We start from the raw sequence: 17,906 nt of genomic DNA, 5'->3' as shown, positions 1-17,906 counted from the left end.
CGGCTCGGGGACACAGCTGTATTGGGAAGCGGAGGCTCCTACACAGTAGGAGGAGGCACGTCCCAGTCCCAGGAGGCCCGAGAACTCTGTACACAACGCGCGCGTGGCCCCAGCCCCGTCCGTCAGTCCGCCCAGTCTGTGGAGGAAGCCCAGAGGGGCGAGTTAAGGCAGCTTGGCTGTTTGGGAGCGGGGAGTGGGAGTCTGCCGGTGCCCCCCGAAATGCTGTGGCTCACCGAGGGGACGAGCTTCTCACCTCCCACTCCTCTCTCGAGGACAGGGGGGAAGACAGTCGACAGTCAATAAATAAACCCGAGGGGACAGGGGACCCCGGGAGACTCTCAGAGTCCAGGAACGCTGGGGGTGGGGAACGGGAGAGGAGGAGGTGGCCTGTCCGTGGAGACGCGTCCGCGGCCACGGCCTTGGAGGGTGCCATTTGAGGCCGTGGAGCTGTTCTCTTTAAAAGTTAAAATGGCTGCCACTAGGGACGGCCGGGTGAGAGGGCCCGCCGAGGGGAGGCTTCGGGGACTTCTCCATGTCCGCCCTCTTCAGGCCGCGGCCTCGGTACCCCTCGGGCCGGCCCAGGTACAGGAGGTGCCTCCCGGGACCCCCAGAGTACCTGGCGGGCCCTCCCGAGGGCACCCGAGTGAGCAGGGCAGGTGGCGTACGGTGGGTGGCGAAGGGCAACCTCCGGCTGCCCCCAACCCCCAGGCGGGGAGCGGGGGCGGAGAGCGCGGGTCGGGCGCTGGGGGCCGCGCACTTGCCTTCGGGGGGCACGTCCAGCCTCAGAGGCGGGGCACACTCCCGGGGTAAGGGGCTGGGGTCTGCAAATAGCGCCGGGGTGGGCGCAGGCTCCGGTGGGAGCGGCCGCGAGGTAAAAGGGGCTGGGGCTGGCGGCTCGGCCCCCTTCCTGGGCGACTGCGGGCCGTGCAGGTAGCGCAGCAGTTCCTCCAGGGTGGTGACCTCCACCGCCTGCCCTGGGCAGCCGGGCGGCGGCGGCCTCACCAGCACGCGCTGCGCGGGGGCGCCCGCCGCGTTCCCGCCCCGCGCGCGGCCCGGGCCCTCCTTGGCGTTGTTCCCGTTCTGGTTCCACTCCCAGGGACCCCCGGCAGCGCGGAGGTGCTTGGCGGGCAGCTCGGGCGTGGACTCTGGGGTGGGCAGGCAGGCCAGCTCCGGCGAGGGCACGCCGTCGGCAGGAGGCAGGAAGGTGGTGTAGAGCTGCGGCGTAGGCGCGGCGTCTCCGTCCTTGGGCGGCGGCGGCGGCTCTGGGCCCCCGCCGTGCAGCCGGGCCAGGCTGCGAAGGGAGAGAGGGCGCGGGAGCCCGGGGGTCTCGATGTCTTTGCTACGACGTCGGTGGGCGCGGCGACAAGCACAGGAGACCAGGAGGCCAGAGACCGAGGCGCCCAAGGCGAAGGCCGCGGCCACACTGGCCAGGAGGAGTGGGATGGGGACCGAGCGGGAGGCCAAGGCTGGGGGGAGGTCCCGGCGCACGCCTGCCGACCGAGAGGGAGGAGGAGGGAGGCTCAGCCTCGGGTAGGGGGTGCGCGGGACCGGGCAGTGCCTAGAGGGGGCGCGTTGGCAAGTTCCGAAGGCTCAACATTTGCTGCTGCTCAGGTACACGCCACAAAGCCGGACCCTTCCTCAGGATTCGCCTCCCCGGGCCCCCTCAACACACGCAGCCCGTCGCACCACCCGCCTGGGCCTGGGAGTCCCCAACCCAGTTCTGGCCCCTGTAGCCATGCCATGAGCAGTTGCCACACTGCCGGTGCAGCAGCAGGCCGGATGCCCGGCTCTGCGGAGGGAGGCTCCAAACTGGCGTTAGTGAGCACCGAACCCGATCAGGCAGGAGCCGGAAAAAGCCCCAGGGACAGCAGCCCCACGCTTCACTCCTGTCCCTCCCGGGAAGCCCCCTTACCCTGAGTGTGAGCTCCAAGAGTGGAAGACTGGGGCCGGGGGTGGGCATCACTGGGGGGACTGGGGGTCTCAGGGGAAGGGCCAGGACCCAGAAGCACTGGTGACAAAGACCAGGTCAGAGCCAGTGAGGCTCCTGCTCTCAAGCCCCGCCCCCCGCCTTACCACCCCCTCCTCTCGAACAGGAATCTGGAACTTGCGGTGTGGGGATGGGCTCACCATGCAGGACAGTCTTTCATTTGTTTATTAAAAACTATTTATTAGGCACCCTACTGTGTGCCAAGCTCTGAGCTCTGTGCTGGGGGGGGCCGCCGCCGCTAGGGGGCGCACACGTGGTGTGGGGGCTAAGCAAGGGGAGAAGTTGGGACAGGTGGACTCACCATAAGCAGAATCCCCCAGGCCAGACTGACTCCCGGTGGCCCCATCTACAAAGAAGGAGAGGCGGGGTGAAGATGGGGGCCGGGGCCAGCTTCCAGAAGAACGGGTGCGAGTGACAGAAAGGGAGGAAGACAGAAAGCCACCGCGGTTACCTTGGCAGTCACCATGCTCCGGGGATTCCTGGCTCCCAACCCAGTCCACATCGGTCCTAGGAGGAGAGGGAGGGGCTCAGTGCAGGCCTACGCCTCATCCCCGGCCCCCCCACCAGGCCCTCACTTACCCACCACCTCTGACATCCACGCAGCCTCTGGAGCTATGCCATCCACAGTAGGGGTCCTGAGAAGCCAGACAGCTCCTGGGAAAACAGTCACGCGAGGCTGGGACCCTCTCCACCCCAGTCCCATGCATCCTGCTGCCGCTCCGCTCACCTGACCCACAGGAGGCTCCCGGCCCCACGTTTCCATCCCACTCCCCCCAGTCTGCTTTCCACCCTGGTTGCTGCCCACCTTGAGAATGGGCAAAGCACCCCTTCATCCCACAGCCCCCCTCATCGCCCTGCCACATCGGGACTTCCGTTTCTGCGTTCCTCTTGGCCCAGCGAGCTCACCCACATGGGGCCTTGTCCCGCACCCCTCTCACCTGCGACAGGCCCCGTGCCGGGCGCAGCGGCTGAGTGGGAAGTGGACAATACAGCCAGAAAAGGCCACAAAGAGCCTGTGACCCTCCGTGTCCAGCTCCAGCCCTATGATGCGTCGTGCTGTTTGGACGGCCCGCTTGCCACCGCACCTAGGGTGAGGCCACCATGGATCAGAGGAGCAAGTGACGCTGCCTGTCCCCTGTGTGTGCTGAAGAGCAGAAAGTGGGCAGGGCACAGCCAGCTGAGCACAGCCCAGAGCCCCTCTGTCCACACCACAGCTGCTGTCCCACAAAGGCCAGTGCTGGAGGTCCCAACCCATCCCCACCTCTCCCATGTTGCCACCTCCCATCCCGTCCCTGTGCCCTCCAAAGGCCTCACCGGGAGGGGCTGTAGGCATCAATCTCTTCCAGTAAGACAGGCTCAGCTCGCCCGGAGCGCCCCCCTGGGGGCAGCACCTTCAGCACTGTCCCGTCGTTGGAGCCGAGGAACAGGACAGTGGTGTTACTGTGGGGACCAGCCATGCCGTCCACAGCTACCTGGGTCAGGAGGGCCCTGAAGGGACAGGCCTCAGGTCAGGGCAGCCTGCCTAGTGGGAGCCGGCGCCCTTCTGGGAGGAGAGCCCGCTCCTGTGCCCGTCCCCGGGACCCCAGAGCTCCCTCCTTAGCTCTTTCCCTTCCAGCTTCATGAGTTTTTCCTCCCACCAATATGCTTCACCTGGTGGGCAGGGGCAGCGGCTTTTAGCCCCGTACCTGCTGGTGAGAGTGAGGAGAGGCTGATGGGTGGCAGGTGGCACAGCGGGGTCCAGAAGTGGGTGAGCCTTGATGAAGATCAGGACATCATCAGGGAGGTCTCGAGAGGAGGGGAACAAGGCCGCTCCACCTACTCCTGCACAGGAGCCCGGCCTGGTGGGCACACGGCAAGGGGCCGCTCAGCACGGGGACCTGGGCTGCCCCTGCTCCCGCCCCGCCCCGCTCCCCTCCCTGCTGCAGCTCTCCAGGCCCACTGCCAACCCACTGGGGCCTCTCCCTGGGCCTTGGACACCTGACCCCCTCCTCACAGTGCCGTCTCGGAAGCAGACACTGCTTCTACCTCCCCCCCCACCCCCCTGGCAAAAGCCAGCCCCATGCTGGGTACCTGGGTGAGGGTACCCTGTCCTCAGACACAGGGGTCCAGGCCCCATCCAGACTCCTCTGCTCCTTGAACTTGCCCTCAAACCCACGCTCAATATCATCCAGGTAGAAGGCGCAGACCGCAGAGCCAGGGATGCTGGGGGAGTGAGAAAAGAAGTGGGGTGGGTGCTAAAGGGACTGCAGGGCTTCTCCCAGGTAGGAGCCGCGGCTCCCTGAGACTGAGGAGGCGAGGCGGCCACTGGATGCCATGCTAGGGGGACAAAGGTGGGCAGGACCGCAACTGGCTCTGCTCGAAGCTTCCCTCTCCATCCCCATCATCAGGCTTCGAGAGGGGGGTTTGGATGCCAGTGAGGCGGGGACAGATTGGGCCACCCCAGAACCCACCTATTGGTCTGGGTGGTGAAGACCCCAAAGAGAGCAGAGCGGCCATGCAAGTTCACAGGCCCAGTCAAGGCTTGTAGGACATCAAAGTAGAAGGTGGAGTCCCCAGGGACGGAGCAGTTGAGCCGCAGCTTCAGGAAGGAGGTCCAGTGGCGGTCCAGGGCCCGAGGGGAGCCGCCCATGTCGCGTTTACAGACGCGGGCTACACGGGAGAACTGCACCTGAGGGAGGAGAAGGGACGAGAGCCGGCTGGGTGAGAGGGACGTGGTGCTTCAGGGCACGGGAGACACACGTTAGGATCACAGCACATGAAGGGCATGGGGTGCCGGGTCAGCACGGGGGCGGGGGGGCCCGCAGGATGTGGGGGCAGAGGCCTGGAGGCTAGGCCCACTGGGGGGCTCAGAGCCCAAGGCATTCTGGTGTGCAGATTAGGGTCGAGAGGTCTCCCCTGACTCAGACTGGCTCCTCCAGGACCAACAGAAGCCCGAGATCCTCTCGCCGGTGCCCACGAGCTCACCCTGCCCAGCCGGGAGTCCTCCACAGAGACCTCTCGGAAGAAGAAGTAGACATGTTCTCCGTGCTCCAAGGCGTGCACAAAGTGCGGCTCTGCGGTGGGGAGCGACAGGTGAGGCTATGGGGGAGGACCCGCGGCTGCTCAGGGGTCCCCCACCCCGCTTCCACTTTGTCTCTCCCCCTCGCACAGCGCACCCCCGGCACACTATCTGAACCTTCTCCCCAAGAACAGTCCCCCTCCCCCAGGCCCGCCCTGACCTCGGAGCCACTTGGAGTCGTACTTGGCGGAGCGGAGTGGGGGCTGAGACCCCAGGCTTCTGTAAACAACAGCATCACTGGCCTGGAAATCTGCGGCTGTGGCTGAGTACAGGCTGCCCTCTGGAGGGCGGGGGAGGGCTCAGGCCAGGGCTCAGGGATCTGTACCTCGCCCCTCCTACCGAGGCCTGGCCCCCGCCCCCACCTCCGCCCTCCACTTGGGGGCCTGAGGGAAAGACCAAGTTGGAAGAGGGTGCTCCCTCCAGCCACATGCCCGAGTGCGCACCTGCAAAGATGGCCACGTTGGACTGGGTGGCATCAAACGGGCACCGAGCCTGCCCACTCAGCTCCTCACCCTCCTGCTGCAGCGAAGTTATCTGGAGGCAGAGGGAGCAAGTTCCTGGAACCCTCGGGGTCTTGGAGTTTGGCTCCATAGCCCGCTTCCTCATGTCTCCGTGCCCCCATCCAGAGTCCTCTGGAGCCCCTGCAGCCCGGGCACTGCTGCTCTCCACCCCCAGGCCCTGGTCCTTCCCCCATCAAACTGACATCCGTCCTGACCCCGCCCACTCCTCCGTACCCCATAGCTGCGGCACACTGGGCTGAATGAGTTCGTCCCACAGGCAAGAAGCGTCTGCGAGTCCCAAGGAACAAGGACACGGATGTAGTTGTAGCACTCGTCCTAAAGAGCCCAAATTCTCAGTCAACGACAGGGGTCCCTGGGACTGGGACTGGGTGGGGGGGGACGGGGATGCCCCTGAGCCAGCTACAGCACTGTGGGGTAAAGATGCAGCCAGGCTGTCGCTCGCCCCGCAGTCTGGGGCAAGTCTTTGGGCCTTTTGAAGCCTCCCCCCCTTTTCTGCGAGGAGTGCAAAGGAAAGGAAAACCCCGACTTCGTGCCCGTCCCATTTTCCTCTGGGGCCTGAGCTGGGACAGGCGGGCAGGGCACTGGGCATGCCTGAAGCCTGCAGGGTGGAGGCTGCGGGCTCGCTGCCCCGCTCCTTCCCTCCCCAGTCTCAGCCCACTCCTCACCGTCAGCTTTCCCCGGACCGCACAGTTCTCCACATCCTGGCTCCGCCATGTCAGATACTGAGGAGAAGTAGCAGAGGGATGATGGTGGGGCAGAACCTCACCCCTCGTCACGCTGTGGCTCCTTCTTCCCACCCACGGGGCCCCCGTTAGACCCGTCTCAGGCTCGTGCCCAGGCCCATACGCCCTCCGGCCGCAGCACCTCACCTTGCTGGGCACCAGGCCCTCCCTTTCTTCTTGGGCTTGGAGATCGAAGGAGAAGACGTGATCCCTGCAAGAGCAGGCGAGGAGGCGTGAGAGTCAAACCAAGGCTCCTTAGCCCACTTGAGCTCCTGAGCCCCCGCCTCACCCCGGTCACTGCTCAGGGCAGACAGTACGGCCTCCTGCCCCTCCCCCTCCCCCCACGCCTTGGCATTTGTGCCCCGAGTCCAAGCGCGTCTGTGTCCCATGGCTTGTGCACCTGCACGTGTCCCCTCCATGTGGGTCCCATGTCTCCCCAGCCGCATGCAAGTCTGCCTCATAACTCTGCCTCGGCCAGTTTACCGGGCAGCCACCAGCAAGGTCCGGTTCAAGGTGAGGAATCTCTGGAAGTCCAGCCCAAGTTCTGCAGCCACAGCATCATCCTCCAGGCCCCGGAACCAGGCTAACGGGGGAGCACCTGGAGGACAGGGAGAGGTGCGGTGCTGAGGGCCAGCCAGAGCACCCACGTCTCCCCTGACTGCCTCCAGCAGATGGAAGCCGGCCATGGACAGCTGGATATGTGAGGTGGCCGAACACTATTAATAAAAATAGTATCAGTGACGCTGAGCACTTAATCTCCTCCAGGCAGTGTGTGTTAGCGCTTTATTATTGTTTTAAAAAATTATTTTAATGTTTATTCATTTTATTTATTTAAAAGGCAGAGCTACAAAGACAAGAGAGGTCTTTCATTACCAATTCCCCAAATGTCTGTGACAGCCAGGGCTGGGCCAGGCCAAGGCCATGGGCCAAAAACACCACCCAGGTCTCCCACATGGGTGGCAGGGACTCAAGCACTTGAGGCATCATCTGCTGCCTCCCCGGCACATTAGCAGGAAGCTGGATGGGAAGCAGAGGCAGGACTTGATCCCTGAAGCTGCGGCCACGCCACAACTCCTGCCCACGTTAGCACCTTAGGTGCACTGTCTCATTTACCTCATTACCCTTACGAAGCAGTACTAACACGGGCCCATTTTACAGATGCAGAGCCTGAAGTTTCACACAAATGTGAACAAGCTCATTTTTCGTGGAAGTGGTTGGCACCAGCATTCAAGTTCAGGACTGTCTGACTCCAGAGCTGAGCCTACTCCCGTCTCAGAACCCCTTGGGACTGGCAGTTCCCTCTCTCGCCCACCCTGGACATCGTCCCGTCTGGAACATTCACTCACTCCTTTCCTCTCTGCACCCACCCCTCAATTTCTTTATAGGCCACCTTGGCACTTCCAAGCTTCTACCTCCTCTGACCAACTCCTGCATGCCCCCAGCCTGACCACGGAACTGTAGTCCTCAGTGGTCCAGGGGGGCCCAGTGCAGGCACAGGCGTCGTACGGGTCACAGCGTGCTCAGACCTGCGTCTGGCACGCGTAAGTGGTTACTATTCTTACCTATCTCCCAACTCCCAATAACCCAACTACACTTAGCCTTAAAATGCTACGTAACCTTAAAAATCCTACAGATATTTGTAGATAAAGGAGCTTCTCAGAAACGTGGGTTTACACTTCCTGCCATGGTGGGACCTAGGCTTACTGGTGGCGCAAGTGGGATGGAGAGTGGGGAGAGGTGCTGGGAACCACTGAACTAGTCCCAGACTCCATTGTAGCTAAGAACAATAGCAGACGAATGTAAAGGATGCACTTTGCGCCAGGGTTCTCGGCACTTTACATGCATTCAATCCTTAAATATCTCCAAGAGGTTGATTCCTGTTATTGTCTTTATTTTGGAAATGAGGAGACTGAGGCAAAGAGAGGTTAAATAACCTAAGCAAGGTCACACAGCCAGGGAGTAACTCAGCAGGGATTCAAACCTGGCTTCTTGTCGACCATATAACCCTGCCTCTAAGAGAGAAAGCAGGCCCAGGGCTGAGGAGCCGCAGCCCGGAGGTGCCAGCTCTCTGTGTGCTCGCAGGATGCTGGGGCCCTCCCACCCGGGGTGGGGGCTGAGGGGGGCTCTCAGTGTTGCTCACTAAGGGGGCAGGGTCGCTCTGGGGCACTCACCATGCAGGTCAGAGGTCAACAAAGGGAGCGGGTCCTGAGGAAAGGCGGCCTGGGTGTGGGGAAGTGAGAGCAGCAGCAGCAGCAGCAGCAAGGGCATGAAGTGGGGGGCACGGGGCATCCTGTGCGGGGCAGCTCAGGCCCCAGGGGGTGCCCCCTCACCCATATGCTGGCCCTGAAAGGGGAGACAGAGAACAGTAGGGGAAGGGGCCAAGTTCCCTCCAGCCTTGACGCAGGCAGGCTCCTCTCACGGTCTACCCCCAGAAGACCCCGGGGCGGGGCGGTGGGGGAACGCGCTCTCTCCAGCACTGCCCTAGACCCAGGCAGCTGTCACTGTCACTCAAGGCCCTTCCCTCTGCAGCCAGCCCAAACTGGCTGCTGTGGGGCGTGTCTGCATGACCCCAGGTAAGGACAGCGCGCGCCCGCCACCCCTCCTCGCCTTCTCACCCAGCCCTTCCTCCTCTCTCCTGGCTGGGGCTGGGACGTTCGGTAGGTGACACCTCCTGGCCCCCCTTGTGCTTACCCCATCTCAGCTATAATTAGACACTCAAGCCTTAAAAGTATAAATAGTGACTCCTTGGCACCAGGAGGAGGAAGAGGGCATCAAGTCAGTTTCCCCCTCCCCTGCAGACCCCCAAAGCACCATGGGAGCAATGCAGCACTGAGCCCAGGCAGAGGCAGCTGGGTGGCAGCCAGGGTCCTTGCTAGGGTTGAGGGAAGACCAGGGTGCAGGGGGCAGCAGCCTAGGGGTCATCGTCCTGGTCTAAACTCAGGCCTCAGGGGCCCTTCCCACGGCTAGGGAAGAAGCTGGATAGGGAGGGGAAGGGGGCCTGTCTCAGCCAAAAATGAATCTGCATCAAAGCCAGATCAGAGGCTAAATTTAGCTCTGGCTGCAGCTGTCTCCTCGACCACTGTGCCCCCTCCCAGCCTCTCTAGCCCCCTGTTCCATCTCTGGCTCCTAAGAACCAATGCATGTACTTAATGGGGGGGGGGAGGGGAAGCAGACCCACCCCCTCTCCGAGGAGCCAGGGATAAAAGGGACTGGTGAGGCGAGATGGCTGATGTGCCCCTCTTTCCCTTCCTCCCCTCATCGGGGCTGCCTGTAAAATTGAAACATAAATAATTCAATGACAGGCAATTGTAGCCCAAAGTCCAGGAAAAGATGGATATGGTGGGAGAGATGATGAGACAGGTCTCCTTCCCCCCCGACAGCCTCCCCCAGCCAGCTGACCCTGGCGGGGACCCACAGAGGAAGGTGCCTGTCAGCTTCCTGCCTTCCCCTGGAATTGAAGTGAGGGGCTGTGCAGGCTCTGGAAATCAGGTCACGAAAGGTAAGAATCTTTCTTTCGTGAAGTGCTAACAGTAGTTCCCCATGCCACTACGAACACTAAAGGAGAAACCGGGGACTCCAGGGCAGGCCCAGCCCTCCTCTTTCTCTCCAGTAATTCCAGTCCTGGAGGCAAGGCCCAAGCGTCCCCCACCCCCAATCCAGCGTCACTGGTGGGGAGGCTGACGTCAGGTAAGGTCCCGAGAGACTTGGAGGAGGGGAAGGGTTAGGAACGCCTAATGATGACCCCTTCCCCAGGGGCACAGTCCTCAGCGTCAGCAAGCTAACGACCCTCTGGTCTGAAAGGCTAAGCCTCCTTCCTGGTCCCCATCCCAGGTTTCCGGATGCCCAGCCTCCCAGGGGAAGAGGAAGGGGCACAGCTTGTCTCCTCTCCTTGCCCCCCCCCCCAAGTTGCCCTGGGCAACTGGTATCTTCACCCTGGAAACAACTTTGCTTCCTGGCAAGCGGGGAGTGCAGCCAGACCCTCTTCCCGCTCCAGGCCGTGCCTGCCTCCATCCCCCGCCCTCAGGAGCTGCTGTCCTTTCCTTACCTGGGATGGTGACACCTGGGGGGTTTGAGGGGGATAGGAGACCTCTGACCTGATGAAACAAGGGACAAAAGGAGGGAAGAGCCTGAGTTAAGGGTCCTTTACCTTAGAAGTAAATGTAAAACTCAGGGAAAGTCTGTGGAGGCCGCTCCCCCCACCCCCAGGTGCTGCCCTAGGGGCAGGGTAGGGGTGGCGATGACATTTAGCATTAGCTACATTACACTGGCACTAGTGGCTTCCTGTGCAGAGATGTGAGGGCAGGGGACACTTCCCAGCTGGGAACTCCTGGAGCTGCAGGGCCAGACTTGGAAAAAGGGGACCCTGGGAGAGTTTGCAAGGCAAGAGGACCACTCCCATGTTAAAACCCTCAGAATCCAACAGCCTTCCTTAGCAAAAGCGCCCTAGCTAGGGACAATAGAGGCTAATTTGCATCTCATTTACATGCTTTTCATTTCCAGGCAAAATGCTCTGATAGCGAGCACCCCCAACCCCTTCCTTCTTCCCGGAGAGAGCAGGCCCTGTCTCCCTGCCCCCAGTTTGTCTACTCCTGGGCCCCCACCCCTCTTCACTTTAGGTTGGATTAATCCAGCCTGTAACAACACTTTGCGTTGCCCGCCCCCCCACTCAACTGTGACACATCTTTCAGAGGGATGCCCATGGTTGTTTTGGGGGAGTAGCATCTGGGCGGCTCCCACCCAACCGCTGGCCTGGAGAAAGGTTCACAGTACCGGGGAGGAATTCCAGCTGCTTCCCGCCCTCCCTCTGAAGCCAACGGGGGAGACCTGGCCCACTCTTTCTCCCCCTTCTAGATCCTCCCTTGCTGGGAAGAGGAAACAGCCTTTCTCTTTCCTCCTGGCCCAGCAGCCACCTCTGGGGAGTGGCCAGGTCAAAGCCAGAGTCTAGCGGAGCTGGGGAAGGGACGGGGAAGGGGAGACCAGGCTGGGGACAATAGCAGGAAGCCCTTGGGCTGGTTGCCCGCCCCCCGTCCACCTTCCTCAGGGGAGCGAGGGCGCTCCGAGGACCTGGCAGGACGACACGGTCCCTTCTCCAAGACATTTCCCCCACCTTAGCTTGGCTTTCAGTCCCAGGCTCAGCACCTACCCTCCCTCCCACCCAACCCCCAAAGAGGGTAATCCAGGTGTCTGGAGCCTTGCAAGAGGTGGGCCTGAGGCCAGGGGCTCGACGTGTCTCCCCCTCACTGGATCCAGGGCTCCGACGAGGGGCGTGTAGCAGAGTCTGGGCCGGGACCGGGTCCCAGAGCCACGTTAGCGGGAGGAGGGGCTGGAGGGGCCTGCAGGCGCAGACCAAGTGGGGCTGGGAGCGGGGGGCTGGGGAGCGGAGGCGGGTCTCACAGGCCAGGAAACAGGGCCAGAGGCTGGGAACCGACGAGGGCGGGCCCGAGGCCAGCGCGGAGCTCGGTCGGTGGGTTCGGGATGCAGTCTCCAGCTGGGCTCTTCTCCTTCGGAGACCAGTCTAACAAAGCCCCGAGCGGAGTGGGGTGAAGGAAGGAGATGGGCGCTGGGACTGATGTGTCTCAGGGCCCCATTCCCAGACTCTGTGCCCAAGCCAGTCCTCTGGGGAGTGTTCGGTCTCCCGCTTGCACAAGGACAGACGTGCAGCCCTGACACCAAAGTCCGGAACATCCTTCTCCCCATCCCCGCAGTGGCATTGAGAGCGGCCGCTTCTCCGAAAGTCTGGGAGCCTTAGTTTCCCTGCTGGGGAGGGGGGTGGGCAGGAGCCAGGTTTTCCACCCTCTGCATGGTGCGTGCCTCCAACAATCCCTTGTCGTGCTCCCCCATCCAGCTCGATGCGACTCGGAGAAAGCCCTGTCGGAAAAGGCGCCCAGCCCCTTTGCCCAACAGTGCAGTGATGGGGCTCGGCCACGATCCCTTCGTCCCCCGCGCACCCCGACTCTGACGGCCCTCTCCGCCAGCCAGGCTCACAGCGCGCCCGCACCCGCCCAGATCCCTCTAGCACTTCGGAAGCTTGCCCCGGGCCGGTGGCGCCCACTCATCCCTCCCCGTGTCCCCGCAGCCCCATCCCTGTCCCCGGGTACTTGCTCCGAGATCCGGGTCAGCGGGAGAGAGATCGCAGTGGGCGGCCAGCGGCCCCGCGCTGCACGGAGTTCGCAATCCTTAGTTGGGCTTCAGGAGATGTGTGACGGGCGTCACAAATGGACAGTGCTTGGATCTGGGCTCCGGGTTACTGTCGGGTCGGGAGAGCCCTGGGTCCGAGTGCAGCCCCCCACTCTGTCCGCGGATCCGCGGAGGAAAACAATGCGACCGCCCGGAGCTCTGGGCTCGGCCCCAGCCGCCCCGCCCGCCTCCCAGCCGGACCCGCCTCCGGCCCGCCTCCAGGTCGCCACAACTAATCCCGCCCTCGGAGGTCGGCTAAACACCGCCTTCTCGTCACCTCTCCGCCAATGGTGCTGCGCGGGGAGGGGCGCCGGGAGCCCTGTCCACCTAGAGCGCCAGGCCGGGAGGGCGAGCGGGAGAGCGGAGCCAGGCGAGACATGGAGAGACCCGCAAACAGCCTCCCAGACGCGGACAGAGAAGGAGACACACACACAAGACACAGGCAGGCTGACAGAGGCTCTGGGAGCAAATCTCACAAAGACGGAGGAGAAGCTGGCAAAAGAGACAGGAAACCCGGGGGCCTCGGGGGGGCTGGGCTGCGGAGCCTGCGCGCTCCTCCCCTCTCCTTCCCCTCAAAGGCTTTGGCGACCCTGCCGCCTAGGGAGTCTCCCGCCTCTCTCCTGCTCCGCCCCAGCCCTACTCTGTACCGTCTCACTGGGCTTTTTTTTACCTCAATCTCCTTATTTCTCCCCATGTGCTGCCCCTGGTTCATCCTGACCCCAAAAAAGAGGTCTGGGAAGGGGACAAGACGGTGTCAACAGGAGGTTTCCCTGGTCCCCATCAGCTCCCCTCTCCTCTACAGTCGTGGCAGGATGGACTTGGGCCACTGCAGCAGGAATGAGGGAGCCAGGAAGCCAGGGTGGCTGGCAGGCAGGCTATTAGTTGATGGAAGAGGACAGGTGAGAGGGGCTGGAGCCAAGAGACCGATTGACTAATGGACTCACTCAGGAAGAGGAGCCATGGAGAGACCTGAAAGAGGGTGGAAGTGACCAGCTGCCCTAACCTCACATGGACTGAGGATTAGTGATGTCCTGTCTTTCCTCAGAGGGCCCTGGACAGCCTTCCAAACAGAAAAACTGCTCCTTTTCCATCCCTACCCCCCATAAAGACCCTTTGATGTTAAGAATGTCAATGAGGAGGAAGAATGAGGCTTCCACCTTGGTATTGCCTGCTAGGATTCTTCCCTGCGTGGAGCTGGGACAAATGGCATTCTCAAAATTCCCAAGAAAGTAGGTGGCCTAGGAGACATTGGCACTCTTGGATAGTTTTATCTGAGTGGGCACTTCCACCCACATGTTGGCATCTGGACTAGAGGAAAAGAGAGGCAGAGGTTTGCACTTCTAGGCCAGCTTTACAGGACTGGGATCAGGGCGGGTTAAACCCCACTGTGAGTAAGCAAGACACATAAACACACATGCTGAGAGACAGACAGATATTTAAGACCAGGAGAACCAGTGAGATAAAGGAATCAGCAACAATGATGAGTTGCTGAGAGATCCTGCATCCCAGGCAATTCATTAGACAGCTGGGGTTGTTTCAAAGACTGGAAAATAGTTTTAGGAGAAAGATATATATACCGGCACTCAGGAGTTCAATCTCCACAGTTCCTAGCACAGGGCTAGATACTCAAATATGAGGGGTCTTCAAACAGTTCAAGGAAAGTGAGCATTATGAAAGCAATGTGTGGCTTAGTTGGTAGAGCCACCTCCTCCAGTGCTGGCATCCTATATGGGCACCAGTTTGAGTCCTGGCTGCTCCTCTTCCAATCCAGCTCCCTGCTAATGTGTCTGGGAAAGCAGCAGCAGAAGGCCCAAGTCCTTGGGCCCCTGCACCCACGTTGGAGAGCCAGAAGAAGTTCCTGGCTGCTGGCTTTGGATCAGCTCAGCTCCGGCTATTGTGGCCATTTGGGGAGTGAACCAGCAGATGAAAGATATCTCTCTCTCTCTATCTCTATCTTTCTGTAACTCTGTCTTTCAAATGAATAAGTAAATCTTAACAGACAAAAAAACAAACAAACAACGGGTTGATTTTAAAGTTTTTGAGCCAAAATAAACCTTTTTTTTTTTTTTTTTTTACAGGCAGAGTTAGACAGAGACAGAGAGAAAGGTCTTCCTTTTCCATTGGTTTACTCCCCAAATGGCCACTACAGCCAGCACTGTGCCAATCCGAAGCCAGGAGCCAGGTGCTTCCTCCTGGTCTCCCATGTGGGTGCAGGGCCCAAGCACTTGGGCCATCCTCCACTGCACTCCCAGGCCATAGCAGAGAGCTGGACTGGAAGAGGGGCAGAATCCGGCGCCCCAACCAGGACTAGAACCCGGGTTGCCAGCGCCACAGGCAGAGGATTAGCCTAGTGAGCCGCGGCACCAGCCAATAAACTCATCTTTCAATTCTGGCTGTTTTTGTTTAAAATTTACTTACTTATTTTAAATGCAGAGTGACAGAGAGAGGAAATAGATCTTGCATCCTCTGGTTCACTCCAAAATGGCCACAACAACTGGGGATATGCCAGGCCAAAGTCAGGAACCTAGAACTCCATCCAGGCCTCCCAAGTGGGTGCAAGGGCCCAAGCACTTGAGCCATCTTCCACTGTTTGCCCAGACGATTAGCAGGGAGCTGGATCAGAAGCAGAGCATCTGGGACTCTGGTAAAGGATGCTGGTTGGCATGGCAAGCAGCAATCTAACCTGCTGTGCCACAATGCAGGCCCACCTTTTTTTTTTTTTTTTTTTTTTTTTTTTTTTTTTTTTTTTTTTTTAAGCAGGGGCCAGCACTATGATGCAGTGGGTTAAGCCCATCCCATATGGGTGCCAGTTGGAGTCCTAGCTGCTCCACTTCCAATCCAGCTCCCTGCTGATGACTCGGGAAAGTAGTGATAGATGGCCCAAGTGCTTGGGCCCCTGCACCGTGGGAGATCCAGATGAAGCTCCTGGCCTAACCCCTACTTTTGTAGGCATTTGGGGAGTAAATCAGCAGATTGAGGATCTCATTCTACTTCTCATTCTCTCTGTTACTCTTTCAAATAAAATAAATCTTTCTTTAAAAATAAAACTACATTAGACATAAATTTCTAAATGGAAAGAAAAAGATAATGTTCTTCATGATGAAGGATGATAGATACATTTTATCATGGAGGACATGAGAACTTTGGAGGGAGCTGGTTTGGTGCAAAAGAAAGAAGAAAATGTTCCAGAGAAATAGCTTAAGCAAAAGCTTTCTTTGATGAGCATGGAGCCTGAAGCATGCAGAGCAAAAGATCCTGTGAGGCTGATAAGTAAAAAGGCATTAGTCAGGAGCAAGAGAAAGGGAAAGACAGAGACAAATTGCAGAAGACCTAGAATGCTAAGGTGAGTAGCTTAAATAATCTGATAGGAGTAGGATGCTATTGCAACTCTTCTTTTTGTTTTGTTTTTAACCAGGAAAACTATTAGCAAGAAAACAAGCTCATCCAAGGATGAAAGGAGAGGGCAATCAGCCAAGGATGATAGTACTGGGGATGGAAAGAAATGATGTATCTGAGAGCTACGTCAAAAGACAAATTGGGGCCGGCACCGCAGCTCAATATGTTAATCCTCCACCTGTGGCGCTGGCACCCCAGGTTCTAGTCCTGGTTGGGTGCCGGATTCTGCCCCTCTTCCACTCCAGCTCTCTGCTGTGGCCTGAGAAGGCAGTGGAGGATGGCCCGGGTCCTTGGGCCCTGCACCCGCATGGGAGACCAGGAGGAAGCACCTGGCTCCTGGTTTTGGATTGGCACATCACACCGGCCGTAGTGGCCATTTGAGTGGTGAACCAACGGAAAAGGAAGACCTTTCTCTCTGTCTCTCTCTCACTGTCTAAATCTGCCTGTTAAAAAAAAAAAAAAGACAAATTGGGGGCGTTTGTTCGTTTGCCCTTATGCCCCTTACAACACCAGCATCCCATATCAGAGCAAGTGTTGAATCCAGTTGCTCCACTCCAATCCAGCTCCCTGCTAATGTATCTGGGAAAGCAGCAGAAGATAGCTCAAGTTGTAGGGTCCTGCCACCCACATAGGGGAGACCCAGATGGAGTTCTAGGCTCCTGGCTTCAGCCTGACCAGCCCCAGTCAATGGGGCCATTTGGGGAATGAACCAGTGGATGGAAGATTAGTTCTCTCTCTCTCCCTCCCTCTCTCTCCAGTCTTTAAACAAATAAATATATCTTTAAAGAAAAAAAGACAAATCAAGGTGACTCTGTTCCTATTTCCCTGGTGTTCTGAAGAAAATCACATAATCTCAAAGATTAAGTCTTTGTAAATTCACTATCTCCAAGCTTGGAAAATCACCCTTTCCCAATCCCTAAAAGCAGTTCTTTCTTTTTTTTTCTTTTTTAAGATTTATTTTATTGATTTGAAAGACAGAGTCACAGAGAGAGGTAGAGACAGAGAGAGGTCCTCCATCTACTGGTTCACTTCCCAGATGTCTGCAACAGCTGGAGCTGCGTCGATCCAAAGTCAGGAGCTTCTTCCCAGTCTCCCATGAGAGTGCAGGGGCCCAAGGACTTGGGCCATCCTCTACAGTTATCCCAGGCCACATCAGAGAGCTGGATCAGAAGAGGAGCAGTCAGGACTAGAACCAGCGCCCACATGGGATGCCGGTGCTTCAGGCCAAGGCTTTAACCTGCTGCGCCACAGCGCCAGCCCCCAAAAGCAATTATTTCAAGCTTCTTCCTTTTTTCTCAGGATTCTTTCTTTTCCACTTCCTTGCTCGTCTCAGCAGAACCCACATCCATGTTCAGAGAAAAGAGAGGTCACAAAAGGAGAATTTCACCAATTTTTTGCCACCTACAGATGCACCAAGGCACATTGTCTTGTCTCTCATACCCCAGTGGATGAGGCAGCCACATACGTCATCTGTCCACTTGACTGTAAGCTCCAGGCAGGCAGGGTCAGCAGCTGTCTTGCTTACCACTGTATCCTTTCCACTTAGCACAGAGTGGGAAGAGTTGACTATGAACCCTTAGTTGAGTACATCTGTACTCTATCTCCCATATATGAGTGTAATTGCATATGGCTACAGATCCTTTCTCTTTCTCATTACTTTTTAAGATTTATTTGAAATGCAGATTGACAGAGAGAGGGAGAGAGGGGAAAAGACAGACAGACAGACAGACAGACACCCAAATGGCGGCAACAGCCAGCTTCAGGCCAGGCTGAAGCCAGGAACCAGGAACTCCATCCAGGTCTCCCACATGGTGGAAGTGGCCCAAACACTTGGGCTATCATTTGCTGCTTTCTCAGGTGTAATAACAGGGAGCTGGATCAGAAGCAGTGCAGCCAGGAGCCAAACCCACACTCTGATATGGATTTCTTAGCATGGCATCAGCTTAACCTGCTGCACCACCATGCTGGCCCCTCTCTTTCCACTATTTTTAACCTTTCTATTTCTGTTGACATTCTCCTCTCAGCATATACACATGCTCAGGTAT

General features: G+C 58.8%; 1 protein-coding gene across 13 annotated transcripts; it reads right to left on the bottom strand.

Annotated features, from left to right (window-relative positions):
• Positions 1-4: 4 nt before the first annotated feature.
• Positions 5-13,298, bottom strand: SEMA6C (semaphorin 6C). 13 transcript variants are annotated; one of them, XM_089336683.1, is made up of 20 exons: positions 13,136-13,298; positions 10,334-10,382; positions 8,460-8,631; positions 6,772-6,886; positions 6,436-6,499; positions 6,232-6,288; positions 5,780-5,881; positions 5,489-5,579; positions 5,206-5,325; positions 4,952-5,040; positions 4,438-4,655; positions 4,058-4,189; positions 3,673-3,825; positions 3,302-3,475; positions 2,926-3,072; positions 2,567-2,641; positions 2,439-2,494; positions 2,289-2,333; positions 1,913-2,008; positions 5-1,490 (listed from the first exon to the last, which is right to left on the bottom strand). In XM_089336683.1, exons 3-20 carry the CDS (start codon positions 8,575-8,577, stop codon positions 457-459), a joined length of 2,886 nt encoding a protein of 961 aa, XP_089192809.1. In that variant the 5' UTR covers positions 8,578-8,631; positions 10,334-10,382; positions 13,136-13,298; the 3' UTR covers positions 5-456.
• Positions 13,299-17,906: the final 4,608 nt, after the last annotated feature.

This window comes from Oryctolagus cuniculus, chromosome 7 (genome assembly GCF_051225735.1).
Source record: "Oryctolagus cuniculus isolate XC-2025 breed Fujian yellow rabbit chromosome 7, ASM5122573v1, whole genome shotgun sequence".
Lineage (NCBI taxonomy): Eukaryota > Metazoa > Chordata > Mammalia > Lagomorpha > Leporidae > Oryctolagus > Oryctolagus cuniculus.
Note: the sequence above shows the minus strand (reverse complement) of the source record. Positions and strands in the feature narration are given on the sequence as shown.

What these genes read in the sequence shown, in the direction of transcription:
- SEMA6C (XM_089336683.1), bottom strand. Translation starts at nt 8,577, where the DNA reads ATGCCCCGTGCCCCCCACTTCATGCCCTTGCTGCTGCTGCTGCTGCTG. An exon ending in CAACGTGGCCATCTTTGCAG is followed by an intron (nt 5,326 to 5,488) that starts GTGCGCACTCGG and finishes CCCGCCCTCCAG; the next exon opens with AGGGCAGCCTGTACTCAGCC. An exon ending in GGAGCATGGTGACTGCCAAG is followed by an intron (nt 2,334 to 2,438) that starts GTAACCGCGGTG and finishes CCTTCTTTGTAG; the next exon opens with ATGGGGCCACCGGGAGTCAG.